The 23,078-nt window shown below is 45.3% G+C and overlaps 2 protein-coding genes across 6 annotated transcripts in view; one reads left to right on the forward strand and one right to left on the reverse strand.

Moving 5' to 3' along the window:
* Positions 1–23,024, reverse strand: part of KCTD6 (potassium channel tetramerization domain containing 6) — a 93,928-nt gene extending 70,904 nt beyond the window's left edge. The window contains exons 1-3 of one of the 4 annotated variants that reach the window (XM_015874936.3): positions 22,637–23,024; positions 17,692–17,799; positions 15,093–16,510 (exon numbers count right to left, since the gene is read on the reverse strand). In XM_015874936.3, coding sequence (XP_015730422.1) covers positions 15,824–16,510; positions 17,692–17,718 — 714 coding nt within the window. In that variant the 5' untranslated portion in view covers positions 17,719–17,799; positions 22,637–23,024 and the 3' untranslated portion in view covers positions 15,093–15,823. Of the gene's footprint in view, positions 1–15,092; positions 16,511–17,691; positions 17,800–17,947; positions 18,125–21,359; positions 21,508–22,636 lie in introns of those variants that run through there. The other 3 variants (XM_032447242.2, XM_032447241.2, XM_085516760.1) reach the window with 3 other exon arrangements.
* On the forward strand, positions 7–14,114 carry ACOX2 (acyl-CoA oxidase 2). Of its 2 annotated transcripts, none has more exons than XR_014934779.1 (14): positions 7–448; positions 535–697; positions 2,302–2,453; positions 2,880–2,987; positions 3,585–3,704; positions 3,865–3,980; positions 4,377–4,549; positions 5,779–5,941; positions 6,665–6,855; positions 7,705–7,866; positions 8,840–8,945; positions 11,395–11,612; positions 12,238–12,641; positions 13,571–14,114. XR_014934779.1 is itself a non-coding variant. In XM_085516736.1 (14 exons), the coding sequence occupies exons 1-14, from the start codon at positions 289–291 to the stop codon at positions 13,631–13,633; spliced, it is 2,028 nt and encodes a 675-aa protein (XP_085372862.1). In that variant the 5' UTR covers positions 7–288; the 3' UTR covers positions 13,634–14,114. The 2 variants fall into 2 exon arrangements, 1 of the variants encoding a protein (XP_085372862.1); XM_085516736.1 differs by having other exon boundaries at positions 12,509–12,641.
* Positions 23,025–23,078: the final 54 nt, after the last annotated feature.

A 23,078-nucleotide genomic window follows, 5' to 3' on the forward strand; every position in this document is an offset into this window, starting at 1 on the left:
CCTCTTGCAGGGAAAGTGCTGAAAGTGAAGCTACAAAAGTCCTAAGACCTGCACCTCGAGCTCGGAGCGAGCCCTCCGTTTTCCCTTTCCCCTCTGCCGCAACACGGACGGGCAGCGTCCAAACGCTGCTTCTCTTTTTTTTTTCCTTTTTTTTTTTTTTTTTTTCCTTTTTTTCAAAGCAGCGCAGAGGTTTGCGTTCAAAGTGCACCTCTGTTTTGCTGCCCGCAGGAGGAGGCTCAGTGCTCTCAGCAGCCCGCTGCAGCCCCAGTAACACACCGCACCGCCGGGATGGCCCTACTGGACACCACCAAGGACACGCAGGGCTCGGGCCTCGCCAGGGTGAACCCCGACCTGGCCAGCGAGAGGCTGACAGCGTCCTTCTGCGTGCCCGGGCTGACGGCCGTGCTGGACGGGGGTGTTGAGCGCACGCGGGTGCGGCGGGCGGTCGGTGAGTAGGGCGGAGGGCCGGCACCGCTGTGTGCCCGCTGAGCACGGCACACGCTGCGGGGGTAACGCTTCCCATTGCTTTCCCAGTGGACGTTATTGAGAGCGACCCGGTTTTTAGCAGAGAAAATCAGTACTTCCAGAGCCAGAACGAGCGGTACGAAGCAGCGGTCAGAAAGGCCGTTCACCTCCGAAAAAAGATGCAGGAGATGGGATGGAGCGAAGACGGACCTGAATCTGTATACATTTACAGGTGATTTCCTTTGTAACTACAACTCGCCTGTTGTTGAAAGGTTTCCTTGCCAGGAAGAATCAGCTCGAGGAAGGGCTGGGAGAGGCCGGCTCTGACAGCTCGGGTCCTTTGAGACACCGCGCCTCCCTCACCTGCACTGCTCAGCCGCTGGTGGGCGCACGGTCAGAGTGGGAAGTGCTGCCGTTCTGCTCGTGGTACCGGCTCACAGACAAATCTGACACTTTCTTTATCCCCAAAACCCACATTGTGTTAAAAACAAACACACCGCTTAATTTGTAAGCAAATGGAGGAAAGTGTTTCTCACAGTCCTTTCCTAATCATTTTCTTAACACCCAGTTGAGCCACACTTCACAGCTCCATGCCCTCCTTCCTTCCCCCACGTTTGCAGTGCACGCTGCATTAGGATCCAGGTGAGGTGCAAGTTTAAAAGCCTCATTCAGAAGAGCATCACAAACCATCGCTGACGCTCAAAGTCATTTTCCAGTCTTTCATCACATGAAGGATTCCAATTTGTTACGCTGCGCTCTGTCTCCTGTGGTGAGTGGCACCAATAAAGGGGAAACTTTCCATCAAGAGCTCCTGGATTTGGTAATTACCACAGCCCTCCCTCAGCAAAAACATATCCCAGATTATAAAGCCCCACCTCTGCTCGCTGCCCTCAGACCCCCCATGCCGGGAGCTTCAGCCTCATGGGATCGCGCTCTGCTCAATTAAGGCTGCATGGAAGCACAGCTCTTTTCTTATGAGATACCAGACAAGCAGGAACTTCTCATTAACCAAAGTCCTGGTGCCGGGCAGGCTGAATCATGGACAGACATTTAAAAGCCAGCTTTGAGATGACAGTTAAAGTAACATTTCTGGATGGGCAGACAAGGGTTTGTTAAGCTTATCTCTGTTAATCAAAGTGATTTCATTTTAACTGCTTCTTTGTTCATATTTTCCCCTGCTTTTTCAACATGGCTGATTCTCTCACAGGCCCATTATAAAAAGTGCTCACTGTCATTTGTTAAAAGTGAGAAGTGTCTTCTTCAGTGCTGAGAGCACTGCATTAAAGCCACATGAATGAGAGTGGCAGTGCCTCTTGTTTTTAGGTGTGAGAATGCATGTACACAGCTTCTGGAATAGAGCTGCATGCATCCTAAATAGCACTATCAGCCAGCCCCATGGCACAGGGCTGACCAGCCAATAGAGCAGGTGTTACCAGGATGGATTTGAATCTTTTGCCACAAGAAAATAAAACCACATCAAATCAGATACAAAGAATTGACAAAGCTGTCAAAGACTTGGGGCTGATGGAGCTGGGCGCTGTGTATTAGGAGGTCGGCATCTGCTCCTCAGAACAGATAATTCCTCCAAGAGCAGGAGAAATAACGAGCCAGTGACATTTAAGCAAAGTGTGTTATGAAAGAAAGAACAAAACCAGCATGAAAAATCACTTTTCCTGCAATGCTGTATCGACATTGCACGTTGTGTTGAATATGACAACACAGAAATCAAAATGCAGCAGGTGGTACTGCCTAGTAAGTGCCACCACGTCACCGCCTCATTAATCACATCCCTGGAACTTCATCAGTGTAAAAATACCACTTGTGCTTTCTCCCCAGGGCGCTTTCTGGAGATGTAGCATTTCTCCTTCACCGGGTCTTCATGAGAAGCATTTCGGTCTTGGGCTCAGACAAACAGGTGGCCAAATGGATTCCTCTTGCCACTGAACACCGGCTCATAGGAAGCTACGCCCAGACCGAACTGGGACATGGTAAGGCTACAGAGAAATCACAGTTACCGCAGGCTGAAAGGCTCTCACCCACATTCTCAGGGGATGGGAGTTCAAGCCATCTGTGTCACTGAGGTGGGTCTCCTGGGGGAAGCAGGACATTTCCTCAGCAAGCTGGAGATGCTTGCCTTTGATTTGCCAATACAGAAAAAATAGTGAGGGTAGGTGCTTGTGGTAGAAGGGATCAGTCACCAGCAGCCAGGCAGCGTGCCCCAGTACGGTCTGCATCAGAGCTCACTGCAGATGGTGGGTCCTGCAGACACTGGGGAATTGCAGTGTTCTGTGGTTCTCAGCAGGAGGGTGAACCCTGAAAGCTCAGTAACATCCACACCAGCTTCTAGGGATGCTCCCCTCTGTCTGATCACCCTCATGATACACCAGGATATTTTTTATGTTTTTTTTTTAAAGGAACTTATCTTCAGGGTTTGGAAACAACAGCCGTCTTTGATATCAGCACACAGGAGTTTATACTGAATACACCAACAATCTCTGCAATGAAGTGGTGGCCTGGAGACAGTAAGCACCCCCCATGATATTTCAGTTCTCCTCATTTGCTTCCTTCAGTTCCTCAGTCTGCTTTGCTTAAGCTCCATGTTTGAGGGTCCAGGTGCCAGCAGAGGACTTCAATAAGAAATGCAAACACCTTGAGGCAATGAGATCTAAGCGTTCTGTACAGCTTTAAAGGCCAGAAGGAAGCCAGCATTATCTGTTAAAGCCCTTGGAAACATCTGCCTCTGCAGGAATCAAATCTTTGTAAATAGAATGCAAAGGACCAAAACCTGCAGGCAGATAATTCCCTGAAAACAGGCAAGTCTCAGCATGAAGAATTCGAGAGTGAAATTCAAGGCTTCCCTCAGGAAGGTGTTTCACATGAAAAACCTCAGTTCATCACTCAGTCGTTAATAGCTGGATCAGATGCTCCCCTGCTGAGTCCTTAGAGCCAAAAGCAGCTCAGAATGCAGATTTAGGCATTCTCCAATTCCCAGCACCTTTTGATCACACCCACCCTGACCCATGCATTAGCAATACCCAATATACAATCAGCATTAACTGCTGTGAAGCATTTGCACTGTGCCTAGTCTTAAGGGAATGTGTCTGTTTCTCTTCTCGCAGTGGGAAGGTCAGCAACACACACCGTGGTCTTTGCCCAGCTCTACATCCATGGGAAGTGCTACGGTGTGCATCCCTTCATTGTGCAGATCCGCAGCCTTCAGGACCATTCACCGTGCCCAGGTAAACATTTCCAGATACTGCTGCATCCCTCTGGCAACATCCCCCACATTAGGGAAGCAGAGCTGAACGTGCCTTTCCTTAGAGATCCCCAATCCAATGCAAAAATGGGAAGAAAAGAGGTTCAGCAGAAGTAAATAGGCTGTGTTTTCTCGTGCTGCAGGTGTAATCGCAGGAGACATTGGTCCTAAAATGAATTTTGAGCACATTGACAATGGCTACCTGATGCTGAAGAACGTGCGCATCCCCCGAGAGAACATGCTGAACAAGTTCTGTGAGGTATGTAAGGTGCTCACAGCACAGACTGCCTGGTCAGAATCTCATCACGCAGCCAGAGAGACGACTGGGACCTGCCTAAATTAAGGACAAAAGTCTCCCTTTGAGGTTCATGCAAGTCTCTGATGTTTTGTCAAGGGCAGAAGTTACCCAAATCCTAAATGAAAATGTGCAGCTAGAATCAGTTATGAGATCGTAGAAGATACCTGAGACAAAAGCAGGAAGAGTTTGTCTCTTCAAACAAATTGGTTTCATCCATCACATGTGGGAATACTTAGTTCTGCACTCAGTGCAATATTTCAATGCTAGTCTTTCGCTATGCATAGAGATTACACATCTTTTTGTAGGGAGAAGCTGCGTTATCAAAGACGACATCTAAAATCCTCTCTCCTATTCTAGGTTCAGCCAGATGGTACCTATATAAGGCATGGGTCACAGCAGATTAACTACTTCACCATGACTTCATTACGCATTTCCCTCATTGCAGACGAAGTTATTCTACCTCTAATGAAAGCATGCACCATTGCCATCAGATACTCCGTGGTTCGCCGGCAGTCCAAGCTGAAGCCCGGGTAATGCCACACAAGTCTGTAGCAGTGGGAAGGGTCCTGGCACTGTGTTCATCACTCTGTATTTTCACTTTTCAGCTTACCTTTCAGCACATCTTAGGCTTATTTCCTGTCCCACTGAACAGCACAGCAATTCACACAGGCAACTGGCTTTCCTTAACCGGCCTGCCAAGAACTCAGCAGAGTCCAGTCAGAACAGACAAGTTATTCTAATTCTGTCTTACTAATGGATGCAACATTAGAACAGCTTCCAGCATCCACAGTTGAGTTTTCAACAGTAAATTTTCTTAGTCTGGTAAGAATCCCTGTAATTTTTAGATACTTTCAGTTGACTGTTTTTAATATCCCTTCTTAAATCTGCTTCCAAAAGCAAGAAGATCCTCTTGACAACACAGCTTGTTTTCAGTGCAAACCAAACACAAGAACACAGCATGCTGAGCTATAACAACTCGTGTCATCAGTTGAAGCCCCGAGTATACTGAACATAGCACATGAGGTAAAGAACATTAAAAACAAACGCTCAGAAAGTTTAACATAATCTGGACTGAAGTGTTTTCAGAGAAACTGAGGAGCTGACCCAGCAGAGAACTGCATTTTTAACCAAACTCTACACTCAAAAAGTAATTGTATCTGCAAGAAGCTTTTCTGTTTTCTACTTGGCTCAAAAAGTCGAAGCTGCTGACAAAACAAAATAAAACAAGTGTAGGTGCAGCTGTTAAGAGAGGCTTAATTATAACCCTGTCATTTCCATTTCACATTGAACAGGAAGCAGTGTCAGAGCACAGCCGCCTTTGCCTGCCTTGCAGGAGCATCAGCTGGGGCTGCTGCTCTCCTTGCTGACCAGAGGAGCCAGTTTGAAAAACAAAAGCTTTTCAGAGCGCAGTGCAATCACCTCAGCTACACCACCTACCAGCGTGCTGCCCTGAAAGACTTTCCTCCTCTTCCTCTCACACAGTCCCAGTTTGCCCTCTGTACTGACCGATGGTGTGGAACCTTTTCTGATCTGACAGCCTGGTTCATCAATGCAACAGAAAAACGTCTGTTTTCCTGGTCAGGCCTGTCTGCCAGCTTTGTGAGCTGCAGCACAGGGACAGGGAGAGCAGGGAGACAAACCAGACCGGCTCCATTTTCACTCGCTGCTTCTTAAGAATGAAAAATGCAATTCAGGTGAACTACCAGAAGCTGTGCCCATGTCTACACTTTCCCTAACTTCATCGTTTATCTTCCAACAGGGAAGAAGAAGCAAAAATCCTTGACTACCAGACCCAGCAAGAGAAGTTGCTGCCTCAGTTGGCAGCAGCCTATGCCTTCCATTTTATCAACAACTACCTGCATGAGCTGTTCAACAAGGGTTACAAAGAGATCCAGGGGAGGAACTTCACTTTGCTGCCAGAGGTGAGCTGCCACGGGATCAGCTCCCACAGCTGTTTTGCACATAATTCTCCTCTTCCCATCCCTAATTCTCAGTGTAATTTAGCGAACTGGACAGGCATTGATCTCACCACCAGGTAACGGGAGAAAGCTGAAGTGCTAAAAGATCAAACACCTTAGAATCAGAATGGTTTGGTTTGAAAGGGGCCTTAAAGATCATCTAGCACCAGCCCTTATGCTGTGAGCCTTGTCCCAAGCCCACAACCACTCAGCAACTGCATCTGTTGTACCACCCCAAGTTTTTGGCTTTGGGAGCTATTGCAGAGTGAGATGTCCTTGAAAAGCATGTTTGCCTGATAAAGCCCTTGTTGCCAGTAGCTGATGTGGCAAAGCTCTATTTCATAACTTCATCTACAAACATGTGCAAATATTCACTGCTGAGTCAAAACCAAAACTTTTTAGATAGAGCATAAGATTTGGCAACTGGAAGCCTAAAATAAAAACCTGCTATGTACAAAGACAGCCAAAGTCACTGCTGCTTGAGGGGAGCCCAGAAGCATGTAAACCAAACACACCATGCCCAGCACAGGGGGATGTGACATCCCAGCAGAAACCAAAGGCCAGCATGGAGACTGGGTGCTGGACTGGCAGACAAAGATCTCATTCCTAGGAGCATACCCAGAGGATTGCTTTCGAATGGTTTCATCATTCATACTCTGTTTCTCTTCCTTTTTTTTTAATAAACAGCTTCATGCACTTTCTTCAGGCTTTAAAGCCATGATTTCTCAGTACTGCACATCAGGAGTGGATATCTGCCTCAGGGCATGTGGGGGACACGGCTACTCTTTGTTGAGCGGACTGCCTTCCTTGTACACTAAAATACTCGCCTCTTGTATTTATGAAGGGGAAAATACCATCTTGCTCCTGCAAACTGCCAGGTAACAATTCAAATTCATTCAGCTGAAAGCCTGCCCCTTAATTTATTCAACTTCTACCTCTTCTGCTCCAAAACCAGTAAAACCAGCTACTCCTTTCTCATAGCACCTTCTAAAAATACAACTCGAGCCATAACCCATTCAGGTTTTCTGTCTGGTATGCACGGGGTGTGTGGGAATTGGACTCTCTCTTCTATTTATGGTTTTGGGGACATAGGCAGGTGCTGTTCTGCATAACCTAATTTTCCTCTTTGTCTAGCAGTGCAGCAAAAGTGTTGCTATACAAGTCCTGTGGTTTCTTTTTTCTAAGCAACAGACGTTATGTGATATTGGTAGAGCAACTTCGATTCAGAGAAGGCATAGTTGTTGGGTATGACTCTAGATGAGTCATGCCCCAAGAATGCCAAATGGGTGATAATCCATAGCAGATTATCCAGGGGAAAGAAATCACATCTGCTTCAACTTTTAATAATGCGTGCCTTTAGTAGAAGGAGAAAACCAGTACACTTCCCACAGACCAAGGTGCTACAGCATCCCTCTGTGCATGTGTGCATACACTGCTGCACTCACTGTCACCTCTTAAGAAATTCCATCCTAAAAGTTCATCGCTACAGATTTCCGTAGCATTAAATGCAGTAAACAAGATTCCCAAGACCCATCAAAGATCAGGTTACTACAAACACCAGGCAAAACAGAAGCTCATCAATTAGTCTATTTTGGGCCTCTGATGGGACAGGCTGTACCTTACGATTTCCCACCCAACCCAGGGAGGCCCCACCTTACCTCTGGCTTGGCTATTTGCTATGTGGAGATCATGAGCGTAGCCCAGTCTGATTTTTACACTCTTCCCAGGTTCCTGATTAAGTGCTTCACAGCAGCTCATGCTGGCCAGCCCGTGCCACCATCTGTCACTTATCTGGCTGCAATGAAACCCAGGAAGTGTCCTGCCAAGGACAAGTTGGATTTCCTCAGCCCAGACATTTATACAGAGGCCTATCAACATGCGGCAATCAGGTCAGTACAGAGGAAAGGGGTGGGGGTTTCTGTTTGGCAGCAGAAATGTGTTAAGCGCTCAGCTTCTTCCTCACTTTAAAGAGAGGTAAAATATGTAAAATAACAAATTCCACAAAAATTGGCACCATCTACTCCTGCAAAAGCGAGACTTAACCCTTCCCATAGGATTAACAGCCATGGCAGATGTTTAATAGGAACTTTCATACTCAGAACATCAAAAATTCGTAAGCCATGTGCTACCTGAAAACTGTACTCCACAGGGAGCTGATTCTATACAAAGCTGATGACACTGTTTAAGTAAATCACAGACCACAGTACTGAGTTGCCAACCTTTAAGCAATTGGACTTTATGCAATTCTACACAACAAGTTAAAATTTCACATGCCTGAGAAAGCGATGTTTGTGTTCAATTAATAACACAGCAATCACGGAGCCTTTCATTCTGTCTGTAGCCTTTCAGCTACTCGTTCAGCTATTCAATGCAATTAAGAACAGTAGTGTGCATGGTCTCCTTAGTATTATGGGTCATAGAGGTCATCTCTGAAGACCAGGTAAACAGATGCACAGTTCTACAGTTATTGACACTGATAAAAAGCAGAGCCATTATTCTGAAAGCTTTGGTGAAAGCTCTGTTTAGCAAGTCATTTAAACAGTATAACAGGAGTCTAACATTACTGTTGGTTCCTTCTGTTTTGCAAGCTCCCCTTAAACAAAATCTAAGAAAAACTCCAGAGGCCTCTGATAACCTATAAAGGAAGCTGAAGGCAGAAATCCCTTATTACCTGAGTGGTTCGGGTGCTTCTCCCCAGTTTGTACTTTTGTTTTCCATAAAAGTTCCATCATACTGAGCCAACTTTAAATATCAAAACACCATTTTGTCACGTGATCACACATCTGAGTATGACACGAGTGCACATGGGCTGCTATATTTATATTCAAATGTGTTTTAGATTATTTTTTCCTAATTTTCCAGGCTGATAAGCAGCACAGCAGCTAAACTGCAGGACTTGATTCAGTCAGGAGTCGAAAGGCACGAAGCGTGGAACCAGTGCACAGTGCAGCTGGTACAGGCTGCAAAGGTTAGTAACGTTTTTGTGCTCATCTGACATTTGTTGTTAGGATACATTATGCAATGGAAACAGCACTATTAGCCTAAAAAAGTCTCAGTGCTTTTTAATGCTTTGCATTCACACATAAGGGATACCACAAAGATCAGGACACCACTGTGGTCTGCACAGCAGAATATCATACTAGGAAACAACTCCTGATCAGAAGACTTGGCCATCAGTCTAGGCCAGGTAGAGAAAGACTAGATGGTAGAAACAAAAAGCTGCCACAAGCAGCAGGATCAGACCTTCCATAGCCAGCAATTAGAGCACACCATCTCCAGCTCATGCTCATCTTTTTTACAAGAACCTTGTATTTCTGGCTTTCAGATGAAAGCCTCCCCAGTGCCATCCTAAAAGCTGGAAGAGCCATTGTAAGGGTGAAACATGTTTGTTACTTCTTTTTTTTTTAATCTACCCTGTTCTCACAAGGAAAGATAAAAGCGGGGAAAATAATTAAGAGTGGTGATAAGTGCAGTCTTAATTACTACTGGAAGAAATCAAAGTAGCAAAGTCAAATAAGAGACCTAAAAGCAGTTCCTAGTCCACACAGAATAGACAGGCAGTCTGCTCTTCTTCAGCTGAAACAGGATCAGGACAACAGAATTAGTTTACCAAAACAAGGAGTTAATATAGAACTAAGCAGAAAAGAAAGCAAGAGGGTAGAAGGGCCCTAAATATAAAGAAAAGCCAAAATCCCTAATACTTCAGTAACTCCAGGAAGCAAAATTCTTTTTTAATGTGGTTATGTGCAATTTGACTGCAATTATGGTGGAAGTCTCCCTTCCTTCCTAAACCAAGGAGGGTAAGATTTTGAAACAGATCCATGGCTTATTTCAGTCTCATTTAGCATTTAATGAAAAATACCTTGTTGTAACCTATGGATCAGCCAGAGCCAACCCAAACTGAAATGGAATTAGGAAGAAGTTCCCCAAGGGAAAGAGGAACCCTACACATACCTAAATGCAGCAATAGCATCTAGATGATTCCATAGTAGGAAGGTGCCTGAGGGAACAGCCACCTACTACTCAGTCAATAAGATGAAGTCTCTGATGAGCCAAATTCTCTCAGCAAAAAAGGGAGATTGTTTCAAAACTATTAGAAGCATTGATTCTGTCACGCTTATAAGCACAGCTACTTAATCTTTTCAAACAAGAACTCACTGAGAAAGTGAGCTGGTACTATTAGTTCTCAGTAACAGCGTTATTTGTGATCATCTGTCTGCTGTGTGTCACTCCTGATTTTCAATTACACAGACTCAGCGGAAGCAGTGAGTATTCAATGCTGTAAGCTTAACAAAAACAACAACAACAAAAGAGCAGAAGAAAGAGAGGAGGAGGAGGAGCAAGGCTTTTTAGAAAGAAACTATTTCCAAAGCAACTTAATACACAGAGAGGGGATCTGGGCCCCCACTGTTTCTTGGATACTTCAGGGAAAGCAACAAAATCCATAGCTTTAAAACCATGACAGCCTGCTGCCTTCTTAGGATGCTTCTGTGTTTACTTTCTACTCCTCGCTTTTTCTGGAGACTCACAAACATGGCTGCCCTGGCAGCTGTATGAACAAATGCCTGCCAGCTCTCAGCCAGGTGGCTCAGACACCAGTGATGGCTTTGCTGCAGTCTCCATAGATTTTAATTGCTTGAGTAGACACGCAGCTTCTCAGGCAGGTTCTGCAGTCTGTGCTGACCTCCACGCTGCTTGACCATGCTGCAATGCAGGTGTGCCTTGCATACACCCACAGATGGGAGGAGAAGTGTAGAGCAGAGGAATGAAGCCATGCAGATACCAACACCACTACCCACCTGGAGGAATGTCAGCATGACAAGGGTCACCCCCACACACAGGTGGAGTCATCTTGTTTCACTCACTCTGGAGCTAGGCTGTGCTGAGCTGGTGTTTCTGTAACTGAGCAGACACTGCCAGTCTCTGACCCAGAAATCATCAGTTTACTTAAAACAGCAAAAGCAAGAGGTAAGTTTGATTGTTCTTCCACTGACCATGGATGTTTTCAGAGCTGAAGCCCAAATGTACCATAAGCCCAACAAAGAGATATTTCTTCTGCTGTATATAACCAAAATTCACTTGGTAGAGATTGACACAAGCACATTCCAATACGTTTCCATCATATCAAATCTTTGGGATATTCATCAAAACTACATGAAGTATTGCCATGATCTCCAAAGCACGTTTCTCATGTTTACACATACCAGCATTGACTGCTTCCATCCCCAATCCTTTCCTCTACTGTTTTAGTAAGACATGAAAGCAAAATGCTTCGTCAACCAGCAGACAAGGGATACAGACTGGAAAACCGCCAGCAAAATGAAAAGGTTTTATATTCTTTGTGAGAACGTTTGCGTCACTTGACCTACTAAAAGTGTTTAGAGGTGCATTCACTGTTGGTTGTATTTGTTTTCCAGGCTCACTGCCACTACATCACTGTGAAAAACTTTGTAGAGACTGTGGAAAAACTTGAGAACACGGCTGGCATCCAGAACATTATGAAACATCTTTGTGATCTGTTTGCACTACACGGTATCTTCTCGAATGCAGGAATTTTTCTGCATGATGGATATATAACTGGAGCTCAAATGGACATGGTCACAGCATCATACCTGGACCTCCTAGGGATCATTCGGTGAGCCATTCTAGCACAATAAGATCACAGCTATTCAGTTTCTCTGTGCATTAAATATCAAACGGTACTGCTGTACCTATGGCAACATGTTCAGAGTCAATTCACCTCATTCAGTTTTTATTTTCATTGCCTGGCAGCATTAGAAATTGACTAAAATATCTACACAAAGCTCATTTTCAGAGCAAAATACATCTAAGATTCCCGCTCCCATGCAATCACGAGATTACAGTTCCGTAACATGAAATCCTGAGGTATAAATCAAGAAATCCTGAATATACCACATGCAGCAAAGCAAAAGCAAGAAAATACCTAGCCAGAACATCACTTACAGGAAACAGCTATTACAGCCTATTATACACCACTAAGTCTGCTTTAGCTGCACTAATATAGCCTACTCTGTTGCCATGGCTGACTTGCAACATGTACATAAGTAGTTCTGACTACAGCCAGGTCAGATGCATCTGCTCAACACCATTCATTGCTAACTACGTGGCTTCTGAGATATGCTGAGATTTTAACTTACCACAGCACTCACAAACGCTTTTTCACTACTCATTGCTGTTAAGAGCAGATTAACTTCTGGTGCAGAGACGTGAACTGCTACTGTTTGTGAAATCCTACTTAGGTCACCTGGAAAGAAGCAGGAACACACCATAACCAAGAGTTGAACAGGACCAAGCCAAGCAGCAAGTATTTTTGGAACTAATCACAGAATTACAGTGGTAACAAGCTTAAGATTTTTACTCAGGGCTTTAATAGAACATGCCTCTGAGGAATCGAAGCAGAGCTTCCTGTGCAGTGCAGGCAAAGGGAAAAACTGGCACAAGCATTTTAGACCAAGGAACTTGCGTAGCTGACTTTCACGTTGATCTTTTTTCTTTTCATGTACTCCGTAGGAAGGATGCTGTTCCACTAGTGGATGCTTTTGACTTCACAGACAAGAACCTGAATTCTGCACTTGGCAGTTACGACGGACAGGTTTACCAGCGGCTTTATGAGTGGGCTCAGAAGGCACCCACCAACAAGCAGGTATGGATGCTGGATTACAGCCAGGCATATTCTTTATGAGCCAGAGCAGAAACTATTTGCTTTTCTTCTAATAAAAGCCATGCAGATAAAAGTAATTGGAGTAAGACCTTTCATCCATCATTATCTCACTTTGAACAATGAACCCTGATTCTCCAGTTATTCTACCTATAGCCCTTGCTTACACATGCAGCAGCTCGTGGGCTAGATGGCAATGAACCACCACTTGAGCAAGGGAGCTGGACTAGCCCCAGTGACCAGCACGGTTTTGATTTAGATGTATGACAATGAAGTAACACTGCACAAAGCAAGCTAAAACGAAAGCATGTTGACATGGTTAACACTACAAAACAGTTCTAAATGGCTGCAAAAGCCACTACCTGCAGGGTATTTTCCAATCACCAGTTCTTTTTCCAAATGCAGCACTTAATTTTTTTTTCATAATAGGCTCATCCAGAAAGAGTATAAATGTTAAATAAGGCGATTTCATCCTTCATCTTTAGGATTTTACTTTCGCTTCTTAATGCACCCACACTGTGGAGAAAAGTAAAATCCTTCACGATGCAAATGGCTGTTGCTCTGCTTGAAAACTCATTTTGCCTTAAGTGAGATTTTTACTGTGGTAATCTGCAATTCCTTTGAAATTCTACAGCTGAACACAAAACTTGCCGTTAGCAAACATTCCAGTTGAAGCACATTTTTTGAAGTTAAACAGTACGCTGCCCCATTTGGGATGTGAAGCGTTGTGCTCTGGTTATGAAGGACAGTGCACATTACAGGAGAAGAGACCTTGCACATAGCAGAAGCTACCATTATTTCTTTTAACATGATCTAGTTTCTGCATTTCAGAGATCAGTCCTAAGGAAAACAAATGTATAACATGCTCCTCCTTGACTACCATTAATTCCCTTCCACATTCTCTTTCCAAACAGATAAGCCCAGCCTATGAAAAGTATTTGAAGCCGCTTCTTCACAACAAGCTATCAAAATTATGAAGACTGTGATCTAATTGAAGGTCGCACCCAGCTCTTTGCAGCAATGCATTTATGAAGCATCAGTATTATTAATCAGAGATTAATCATCGGTTACTTACTTGCAATTGCGACAAGTATGAAACAGGATCCTTAGCCAGCTATTTGCATTTAATCAGAAAGAAGCCAAACAACTCTGAGTGGTACCCGCTGTTCTGAAGCAGTCTAGTCAGAAATAGTCCTGTTTTTGTTGTTTACTTGCTTGTTGGTCCTTGCTTTTGAGGAACAGCTTATTCTCGTAGATCAAGAAACATGGTTGAAAATGCATTTGTTTGGAGAATTGAAAGAGCTCTGAACTTGCTCAGCAGTCAGGTATTTCTGGCTTATGAAGAATCACACACAGCTGATGTCAACTCCTGTCTGCAGAGATTATTTTCCCATTAACAGAGCCATTCATACTGATTTTTGATAAATCCTTGATTGCAATAAAGTTTATGATTTGGAATATTGCTTCCCTAGCTATTATACTTGATAATTAAAAGAAGGGGAGGCTGATCCAGGCCCTTCATTAATTTGCTAGTAAATGAAGTGTTGCAAGGAACACCTTGTGACTGATTGTCATGCAGGGACAACACAGATACTTTCTTACCAGCATTTCTGCCGCACTTCATCAGCTCAGCTTTTCTTTTCTGCTTTCAGAAGAATGAAGCTTTAATGACAGAAGTCAGAACCCCTAAAATGCATGAAAAGGGGAGATAAAATAGGGCAGAGGGAAACACCTTCCGACAGCCCGTCCAACTGAGAGATGAGCTGCAAGGCCCCAGGCTTCAGAAGGCTGCAACAACCTGAGGAACCTACATCCCCCTTTTACATCTCCAAAGAACTACAGTCCACACTGTAGGAAGCAAAGCAGCTGTGGTGAGAAACCATTGTGACAAGAACTTCAAGGGAGAATGTGATCCATCAGTCAAAACAAACACTGAATCTCTACTCTCAACAGAATTCAGTTAGAACATAACCAGAAAATTGAAATTAGGTAAGAACACAGAACCTCAGTTCCTTGACTTGAACATATTAGAAACAGCATTCCACAGTTAAAGATACAGACTCATATTTGTATTACATATATAAAAATCCATATGTGATATAAGCAGCTATCAGATAAATCACTGAAATGGGATAACACTGCTTAGCAGCTACAAGTATTTTTAGATGCTGTGTTCCCTCTGTCTCTACAGAAAGTACAAATCCTTGCCGTCCTTCTGTTGGTCAAAATGCATAGTTTTCCAAACACTTTTTTTTTCCTGTGATGAGGACAGCTTGATCAACTTGTTAAGACAAAAAAGGAACCAAGTGTGTCAGTCGTAAAAGAGAATAGAGCCCTAGCAGAGCATCTGTGCTATTCTGCAGCACTGAAAAACAGGCTTTGGGGTTTTTATTAAGCATGAGAGTTCTAGGAGACAAAAGATACAAGATAGTATTCTATATTTCACATTTTTATTAGCTTCTTGCTGGCAGGCATTACACTTGGGAATAATATTGCACCAGGCATTAAAAATATGAATTCTACCACAGGGACGTTTTGCATTCAGAATCCAATATAAATATTTCTAATCATATTTCCATGGCTACAGATAGTATTTGGTTGCTTGATTTATATGCATAGAAAGAAACAGTTGTCATAACTGTACGAAACTGTACTTATCAAGTACTTTTAAAGTGTGGGATTTTTTTTCCTAGAATATTACAATACTGTTTATTGATTTAGAAGCTAAATTAGTCTACGTGATAGCAGCTTTTCACCATCTGCCTCTTAAATTCCGTTTGTTTCTTGCTCCCAGTGGCATAGCGTTAGATGGATTAGAAACCATTTAAACTGAGGTAATTTTAGCACTTTATGTTGCGTCAGAATTGTGTTAATGACACAAAATACCCTACTGTACTGATTCTTCGGACTCCCTCTTTCAAACAAAAGGTGTCTTGACTGAACAGGCACATGCATGTTTTTATTCCGGATAGGACGAAAGGACAGAACTGATAGAGAATGAAACTTCTCCAGTCCTTAATGATAAACAATAAATACTCGTATATATATTAAAAAAAAAAAAAAAGAAAAAAAGCCCACATTGTTACTTTAAGCCAAAATCCAGACTCTCTTGGCTTTACTGTTCAATTAAGTCACTAATAACTGAAATGGCTCCTGTGGAGTCAGAATCAGTCATCTGTTTTCCGTGCCAGCCTACAAAAAGTCCAGTTGTGCTCCACTGTGTTTTCATTGGCACGCTCACTCATATGATGAACTCTGGTATTCCTGATCGTGAAGCCTTGCTTTGTGATGTACTCCATAAGATGCACTCTGAGAGACACTTCCTGGTGGTAATCGCATGGCCCAAAAGTGAAGGAAACCTGGCAGTCCCTGGTGTCCATCATATGCTTGTTCCACTTCGTGAAGTGGTTTGAAATGCCTTCCAGTAAGGAATGGACTTTCGTTGTGATGGTGAGCTGCGTGATGATCACAGCCACCGGGTTGGAGTACTTGGACAGCTTACGGGTGCTGGACAGCTCCACCACCTCCTCAAAGGTATCCACAGGATACAGAGGCTTGGGGTCATTGAGACACTGAATCAGCGGTTCGATCTGATAGAAGTCCGCTTCCTTCCGAAGTAGGTCAAACTCCTTGAAGTCCAGTGGCAAAGTTAGCTCTGAGGTCCTTAAGAAGTTAAGAACGTAACGAAAAAGCGGTCCATCTCTGTCAATGAAATAATTGCCCTGAGAGTCCCTGGCAGTGGGGAAGTCTCCCCTGAACATGGCCCCAAGCATTGAGTCAGGATATCTCGTGAGAGTTGTGAGGGATGTCGTATACATGTGTCCACCCACATTTAGCGTGACTGGATCAGTCATCTAGAAAGAGAGAAATTGCAGAGTTTATCAAGCCACGACAAGAAGGTTCACCAACACGCATGGCAAATACTGTTTGAGAACTGGTGGCTCTGGAAGGAACCTCACTTCTCCCATTTGAAATCTTTCAGAGACTGAACAAATCCTGAACAAATCAAAGCCACCTGGCAACAAGGCACAACTAGACAGGATAACAACATTTAGAAAGCACATTTTGAGAATGCTTTAGAAATCTTAACACAGCTACTGTCGCAGGAGACATTTCTGCACTTGAGGAACAAGTTTTTTCATATTTTACAGATGAGGAAACGAAATCAGAGACATTTCCTGAAGAACAAGTTTATATGAATGAGGTCCATCAGTGTTCCTCGCTTTCAAAATCTCTTGCTCATTCAAGAATAACAGCAAATCAGCTGAACAAGTCTTAAGACTTTTTCGCCCTCAAAAGAGGAAGACAGTACAAGTTTAGGCACAAGACAAAGCGCTCGCAATCAAAATAATCCATGCATTGGTTAAGAGGAATTGTTATAACTAGAGAACTAAAACCTTCCAGCTTTTAATTCTCAGAAGCATTTATTAAATAAATCAGCATGCTGCATAGAAGAGAGGGCAGAGCACCAAGCCAGTCTGCATCAGCTCCCAGATAGTACATGAGGAAGCAAGAAGAAAGCAACATAAATCCCATCTGGCCACCAATCCTAACAATCAGGACTGAGGCCAGACAGTAGGGGAAAAAAAAGCGACATATGCACGGCAGCAGAATGTTTAGAGAATGAGAAGAAGAAAAATAAGATGCATTTGTCTGATTCGAGACAGGGTTTAAAGGAAAAATATTTTTTTTCCTTATAAATAACGCAAGAAAGTCCTTAAAAATGATAGGCAAGAAGCACAAACTATTTTCAGTCTGTGTGTGTTAGGAAAATGGTAACAACGAGCTTAAAGCATCAGTTAAGTTCTTGCTGATTTTAGTTAGAGTATATGAACATGAGCACATCCCACAAATGGCACATACGACGAAACACACCAGAGAACATAAGCAAGCTGTTACTACATGCACAGTTTTTGTTCTCACATGGCTGAGGACTCGATCTACACAGGACAGATCAGCAAGGAATCCTTACCTCAAGATCTTGGAAGCCCAGCTGTGCTGCTCAACACACACACATTCACACGGGATCACTTACCATATAGCCCCAGTCTCCATTATCCATCTGTTCAGTTGCTGAACCGCGGTACTCCAAGTCGAACAGAAGGTTATTGGAAGGATATGCAGTTCACCTCCTATTAGCTCCCTGCGGGAGAAAGCACACAAAACAAGGAACAAAACATGGCAGGCTGCTCGGTACCTACAAGAACCACCAAAGGTGGTTTTCTGATCATAGGCAGGCTCTCTGCCAGGACAGCATGCAGCTATACAGCCACGTTAGCAGAAGAACCTACAAACAAGCTCTTCCTTGCATCTCCTCCTCTCCTCTACCCACAGCACTGCCCCCCGAGCACATAGGTAAGCACTATGCTGACTGTTCTGGCCACCCCAGGCCTGTTAAATAACAGCCATGTGCCTCTGAGGATAACTTCTGTTTACAGGCTACTTCTCACCAGGAAAACTGTGAGTCCTTTGAAGGACGGGCGTCCTTTTCTCAAGTAAGAAAGTTTATTTGTTCACCACTGAGGTAACACGCATGACCCATTAACATCAGCCAAAATTCTCACGCTCCAGTTCCAAACTGCGCGGAATAAATCAAGCACAAAAGTCGATGAACAGCAAGAAAAAGGATTCTCACTGCAGAATGAATGATTCAGTAGTGGAGAACTGCAATTGATAACAAGAACATTAATCTACAAAGGAAGAGTACGAATGGACCTCACAGACGCACTGTTGAAAGAGACCTCTTCAGGGATGAGCAAGAGGACAGCAAACATGCTTTCAACCACGCTCCGACAAAAGCAATCTGAGCGGGTCACGCTGTAACTTCCCAGAAGACGCGGAACCGCCAGCTTGCATAACAAGGGCAGGGGACCCATACAAGTGTAGCAAGGGAAACCCACAGCCTGGCTTATGCAACCCAAGGGAAAAAAGGCACGAGTGACCCCCGACACGGTGGAGGCCTTCCAAAGGTGCCCTGCTGCCTGTGGATACAGAAGGCAGCAAGCCTGTGTTCCCTACCCAGAATGTGCATCTCTGCTACAACTGCTGGAAATTTAGGTCAGCCTGTTTTAAGTAGGGTGCAGCTTCACAGTTTTGTTTATTTTTACATCTTAAAGACAACACAGCTACTGAGGCTTCTGCTCCCAGCCTCAGTACTGGCAAACTTCAACACACCATCACTCAGCTAAAAGGAACCAGAAGATTTAGCCAAGACAGAGCCCTGCTTTCTCAAACACCGGTTCACAGCTAATTCCCAGCCAAAAAGTGACTCTTTTTTCTCATTCCTAGCAAACAAGGTTGGTGTCATTCACCACAGAGCAATGCAGCAGATCCATCTGCGGGCTCCGCTATCCTGCCCAAAGCCAAAGCCAGGGCTCAGCAGCTCCCAGAAGCCAAGCCCTTGGGGGCCAGCTGCATGAGCACAGCTTCAGTGGTACCTGAGGTGTATGAAGAGAAGAAAACACAAAATCCCCGTATGAAAATTGTGAGGTCAGACAACAGAAGCCTACGGAATTAAGACACAGAACGAGTCATACCAGGATCTTACTTTCACAAATGAGAGATGCAACATGCCTGAAGAAAGCATATTAAGTCACACACCCCCTAGCAGCAGATAAACCTGGAATGCTGCCTCTTTTGCCAACATCTGTAATTATTTTTTTAACTGCTGACAAATCAAGAAGTCAGTCAGGCTTTCTCTATTTTTAATTGTCAGTCGATTGTCACCAATAGTTGAGATCCATTCGATTCCAGTTGTTTTGTGGTTTTTCTTCCCTTATGGAACGGGTACTTGCAGCTGTCCCCCTGCTCAAGAACAGCACCAGGATGCATGCAGACACATTACAACCACTGGAGGGACTGCCTATGGTTCTGACACGCAAGAAAAACATTCATTTGAAGAGGAAGTAATGCAGCCAGCCAGAAATGTCACTGGCAATCACGATACAAGAGATCAGCAATCTTTTTATAAACTTAACTGCATCTTTACGCTCAGAATATTCCAAAGACAGGTAGATGCCCATCAGTGACTTGAGCACATGGAATGACACTTTGTTATTCTGGCCAGTATCTAAGCCCCCAGTACAGATTAATCAAGACTTCCCCCATCCCCTTCACGCCTGTTCAGGAGAAGAAACAGACTACGCTGCATTCCCATTTGATGGCATGAACTCATCTTTGATCACAGCACTGTATGTAGCAGCACAGTGAATAATTTACGAGAGCAATTAGCAGAAACGAACCCAGCCCTCAACATAGAATTGGCAGCAAGGAGCCTCACTGACCTTTGTGTAAGAGTCCAGATTCCCACACAGACCTTGCAGTGCAGCAAGAGACACAGAGCACACAGATGCTACGAAGAGGCCATCCCAAAACACCTGGATGTGGCCACAGTGACCTGCTGCTTCCTTCGCCAGCATGGCAGCACCAAATTTCCAGACAACTTCAAAGGCAAAAATGGCCTTGTTCAGGTACAACCGGAGATAAGCACCAGCAAACCACATCATAACAAGGGTGGGGAAACAGACCGTTCACAATTTGCCTTTTAACAGTGCTCCAAATCCTTCCTGAATGAAAGTCAGTGATGCAGAAGTACATAGAACTTTATCTGTGCTCCAGGACAACAGCCTCAAGCCAGCACCAGCCTACAACACACAACATGCACACCCAGGTACAGAACCTCACCAGCACAGCTACTTGTGTCCAGGCAGTAAGGAACAGGTGACGTGGAGATGCATCCCAAGACAAACTGCCTTTAAAGGCCATAAGAAATGTTCACCTAAAACAATCCTCAGCCAGACCAACTTCTGGCACCATTTAAGCCAAACAGGATATGCCACCATAGCCCAAGTATGCCCAGAACTAGGAAGGAACAATAAGAGAAAAGAACCTTCGAGGAAAAACACTGAAGCCATCATTTTGTAATAAACACACCAAATTGGATACCTGCATTTATAAAACACTCACTCTTACTTAATATTTTATGACTCAGAAGATTACAAGGCTATTTACTAGCAACGTTACTGCAACAGGTAGTCCCATTAACTTCAGCAGGGCTTCTCCTCCCAGGTTGCTGCTAACATGCAACTATTTTAAAAGCTGAAATTCAAAGAAAGCAAATGAGAGCGGGCTGAACATCTGCATCTGTGAACACACATCCAGGACAGAGGCAGGGGATGTCAGCAGCACTGCCAAGTGTTTGCACTGCTGGGACTGAACACAGCACACTTGGCCCAGGGCACAGACTGCACACACTGCACTTGGACAGAACACAGCAGTTGTACCATCCTATGCAGGCAGATGAAGGAGGAGCAGAAACGCACCTAGCAGTCACAAGTCAAAAGGCACAAAGCATCTGAGCTGCTCTGAATGCTTCTCAGCTACCTTGCTCAAAGGGAATGACACAAACTGTTTACGGTCTACACAAACTGTTTAGTCTCAATATGTACTGAAGACTCCAAGGTCAATATAAAGTTGACAGGACTTCTACTAAGCCAGTCTGGTATTTATACAGATAAATACCTGCGGTTCATGCTGCTCTCCCACTTAGCGAGCTCACTGTCTCTGACATTAAGATCTCCAAAGATGAGAAAATGAAACTCCTGCTCTCAGTAGCCACACTGTCAATGGACAGCCTCTCTAATCCCGAGCCAGTCTTAAAATGTGAAGGCAAGTTTTTATTGCAAATCATTACCAGTGACTCACCTGAATCGACAGTCCTTCAGCCAGTGTAATTAACGACTGCCTTCCACAGAACTGCAGAGCAAGGCAATAGTCTGCAGAGCAAACCCAAGGCCATACAGTGCTGAGCTACCCCAAGCAACAAACTATGCTATGGAAACAACCGCTTACCAAAACTCCTGGTAATACCACAGCTTGGCATTGCTAAAGGATGAATCCCTCACCTACACACGTCAAGTTTACAATGATTAACACAGTTTATTAGAACGTAACTTCTCCTTATTTTCTCTGCTTCTTTTGGTTAATATTTCAGCCTTCACCTCAGGCAAGAGAGCAAAACACCAACAGTGGCCACTCAGCATTCTCGCTCCTTTATGCCTAATTGCTTCACTATGAATTCCAAGCTCTGAAAGTTTCTTTCCCACACCTGAGGAACAATACAACATCTCAGTTTGGGGCTGGGTTCTGAAGCTCCATCTGCCAGATGCTTGAAAATCCCACATCACCATTTGACCCTCCTCATGCAGGAGTCCAAGGAGTGCAACTGCACCTGCCCTACTCCTGCTGGCACCACACAGTCACTCTGCACAGTGTCAGTAGTTGGTTTTACCCACGTATCTTGTTCCACGGCACTAGCAGGCAGCTGTGTGCATGGGGAAACATCTCCCAGCAGTGCTGGATGAAGGCAGGTGTCAGGAGCACATCCTGCACAGCCAACAGTGCTGACACAGGGACAAGGCAGCAGGACGGTGACAAGAATCGTCCCTTCACGCCCAGGCCCACAGGAGGAGTCGGGAACAGCCGTTTTCCATCCCAGAGGAACGCACGGAAGGAAATCTCCCCCTGAGATCGCAATGATTCAGCAAAGGATGCTGGACACGACTGCACCGCTCCACCCGCTGCCCCCAAGTGCCCATCGCCTGGATACCGCTCCTGGCCCCAGCCCGGCCCTCCTGCAGCGAGGGGCAGCCCCTGGCCGAGCTGAGGGCCGGGCACAGTCTCACAGCATCCCAAACGGGGCCCGGCAGCCCCCAGCCCCAGGTACCCGCAGTCCCACAGGGGGCCCAGACCCGTTTTCCCCCCGCCCAGTGCAGGCTCCGGCCGCTCACAGCCCCGTGTTTCCCCCCCTCTCCTCCCACAGCAGCACAGAACAGAACAGCACAGCACAGCACAGCACAGAACAGCACAGCACAGAACAGCACAGCATAGCATAGCACAGCACAGCACAGCACAGCACAGCACAGCACAGCACAGCACAGAACAGCACAGCCCGGCCCGGCCCGGCCCCGCCCCTCACTCACAGTCGCAGGTCCCGGCGCTGAGGCAGAGCCCGGCGATGATGGGGGCGACTGAACCGGGAGCGAAGCAGCCGCCGAGGAGGGAGGAGCGGGGGCGGGTTCTGCCGCGATCCCCTCCCCGTGTCTCCGCCCGCTCCGCTCGGGTGAGGGAGGGAAGCCGCCTCCTTTCACCTCAGGGCCGACAGTGGGGAGACCTCGCTCCGCCCCGCGCCTCCTTGGCGGGCAGCTGTGTCACTGAAGAGGGGCACACAGATGGAGGGGGGCGGTGGGGGCGGTGCGGTCCCGGCGGCAGGATGCGATGCCGCGCTGTGTGCGCCCCGAGCGGCGCCATGCGAGCAGCACCGAGCGCGGCACGGCCTCACCGCCACCACAGCGCGAGACCGGAAGTGACGCATAAAAAGAGCGCTGGCTGCCAGCGCCAGTTCTCGCGAGAGTTCAGGCAGGG

Source organism: Coturnix japonica, chromosome 15 (assembly GCF_054131305.1).
Source record: "Coturnix japonica strain WE chromosome 15, WE-NBRP24, whole genome shotgun sequence".
Lineage (NCBI taxonomy): Eukaryota > Metazoa > Chordata > Aves > Galliformes > Phasianidae > Coturnix > Coturnix japonica.

Excerpts from the sequence above, each read along its gene's own strand:
- ACOX2 (XM_085516736.1), top strand. The coding sequence starts at position 289 with ATGGCCCTACTGGACACCACCAAGGACACGCAGGGCTCGGGCCTCGCC. Across the intron at positions 2,988-3,584 it reads GAAGTGGTGGCCTGGAGACA|TGGGAAGGTCAGCAACACAC; the intron begins GTAAGCACCCCC and ends CTCTTCTCGCAG. Across the intron at positions 7,867-8,839 it reads TATCAACATGCGGCAATCAG|GCTGATAAGCAGCACAGCAG; the intron begins GTCAGTACAGAG and ends CTAATTTTCCAG.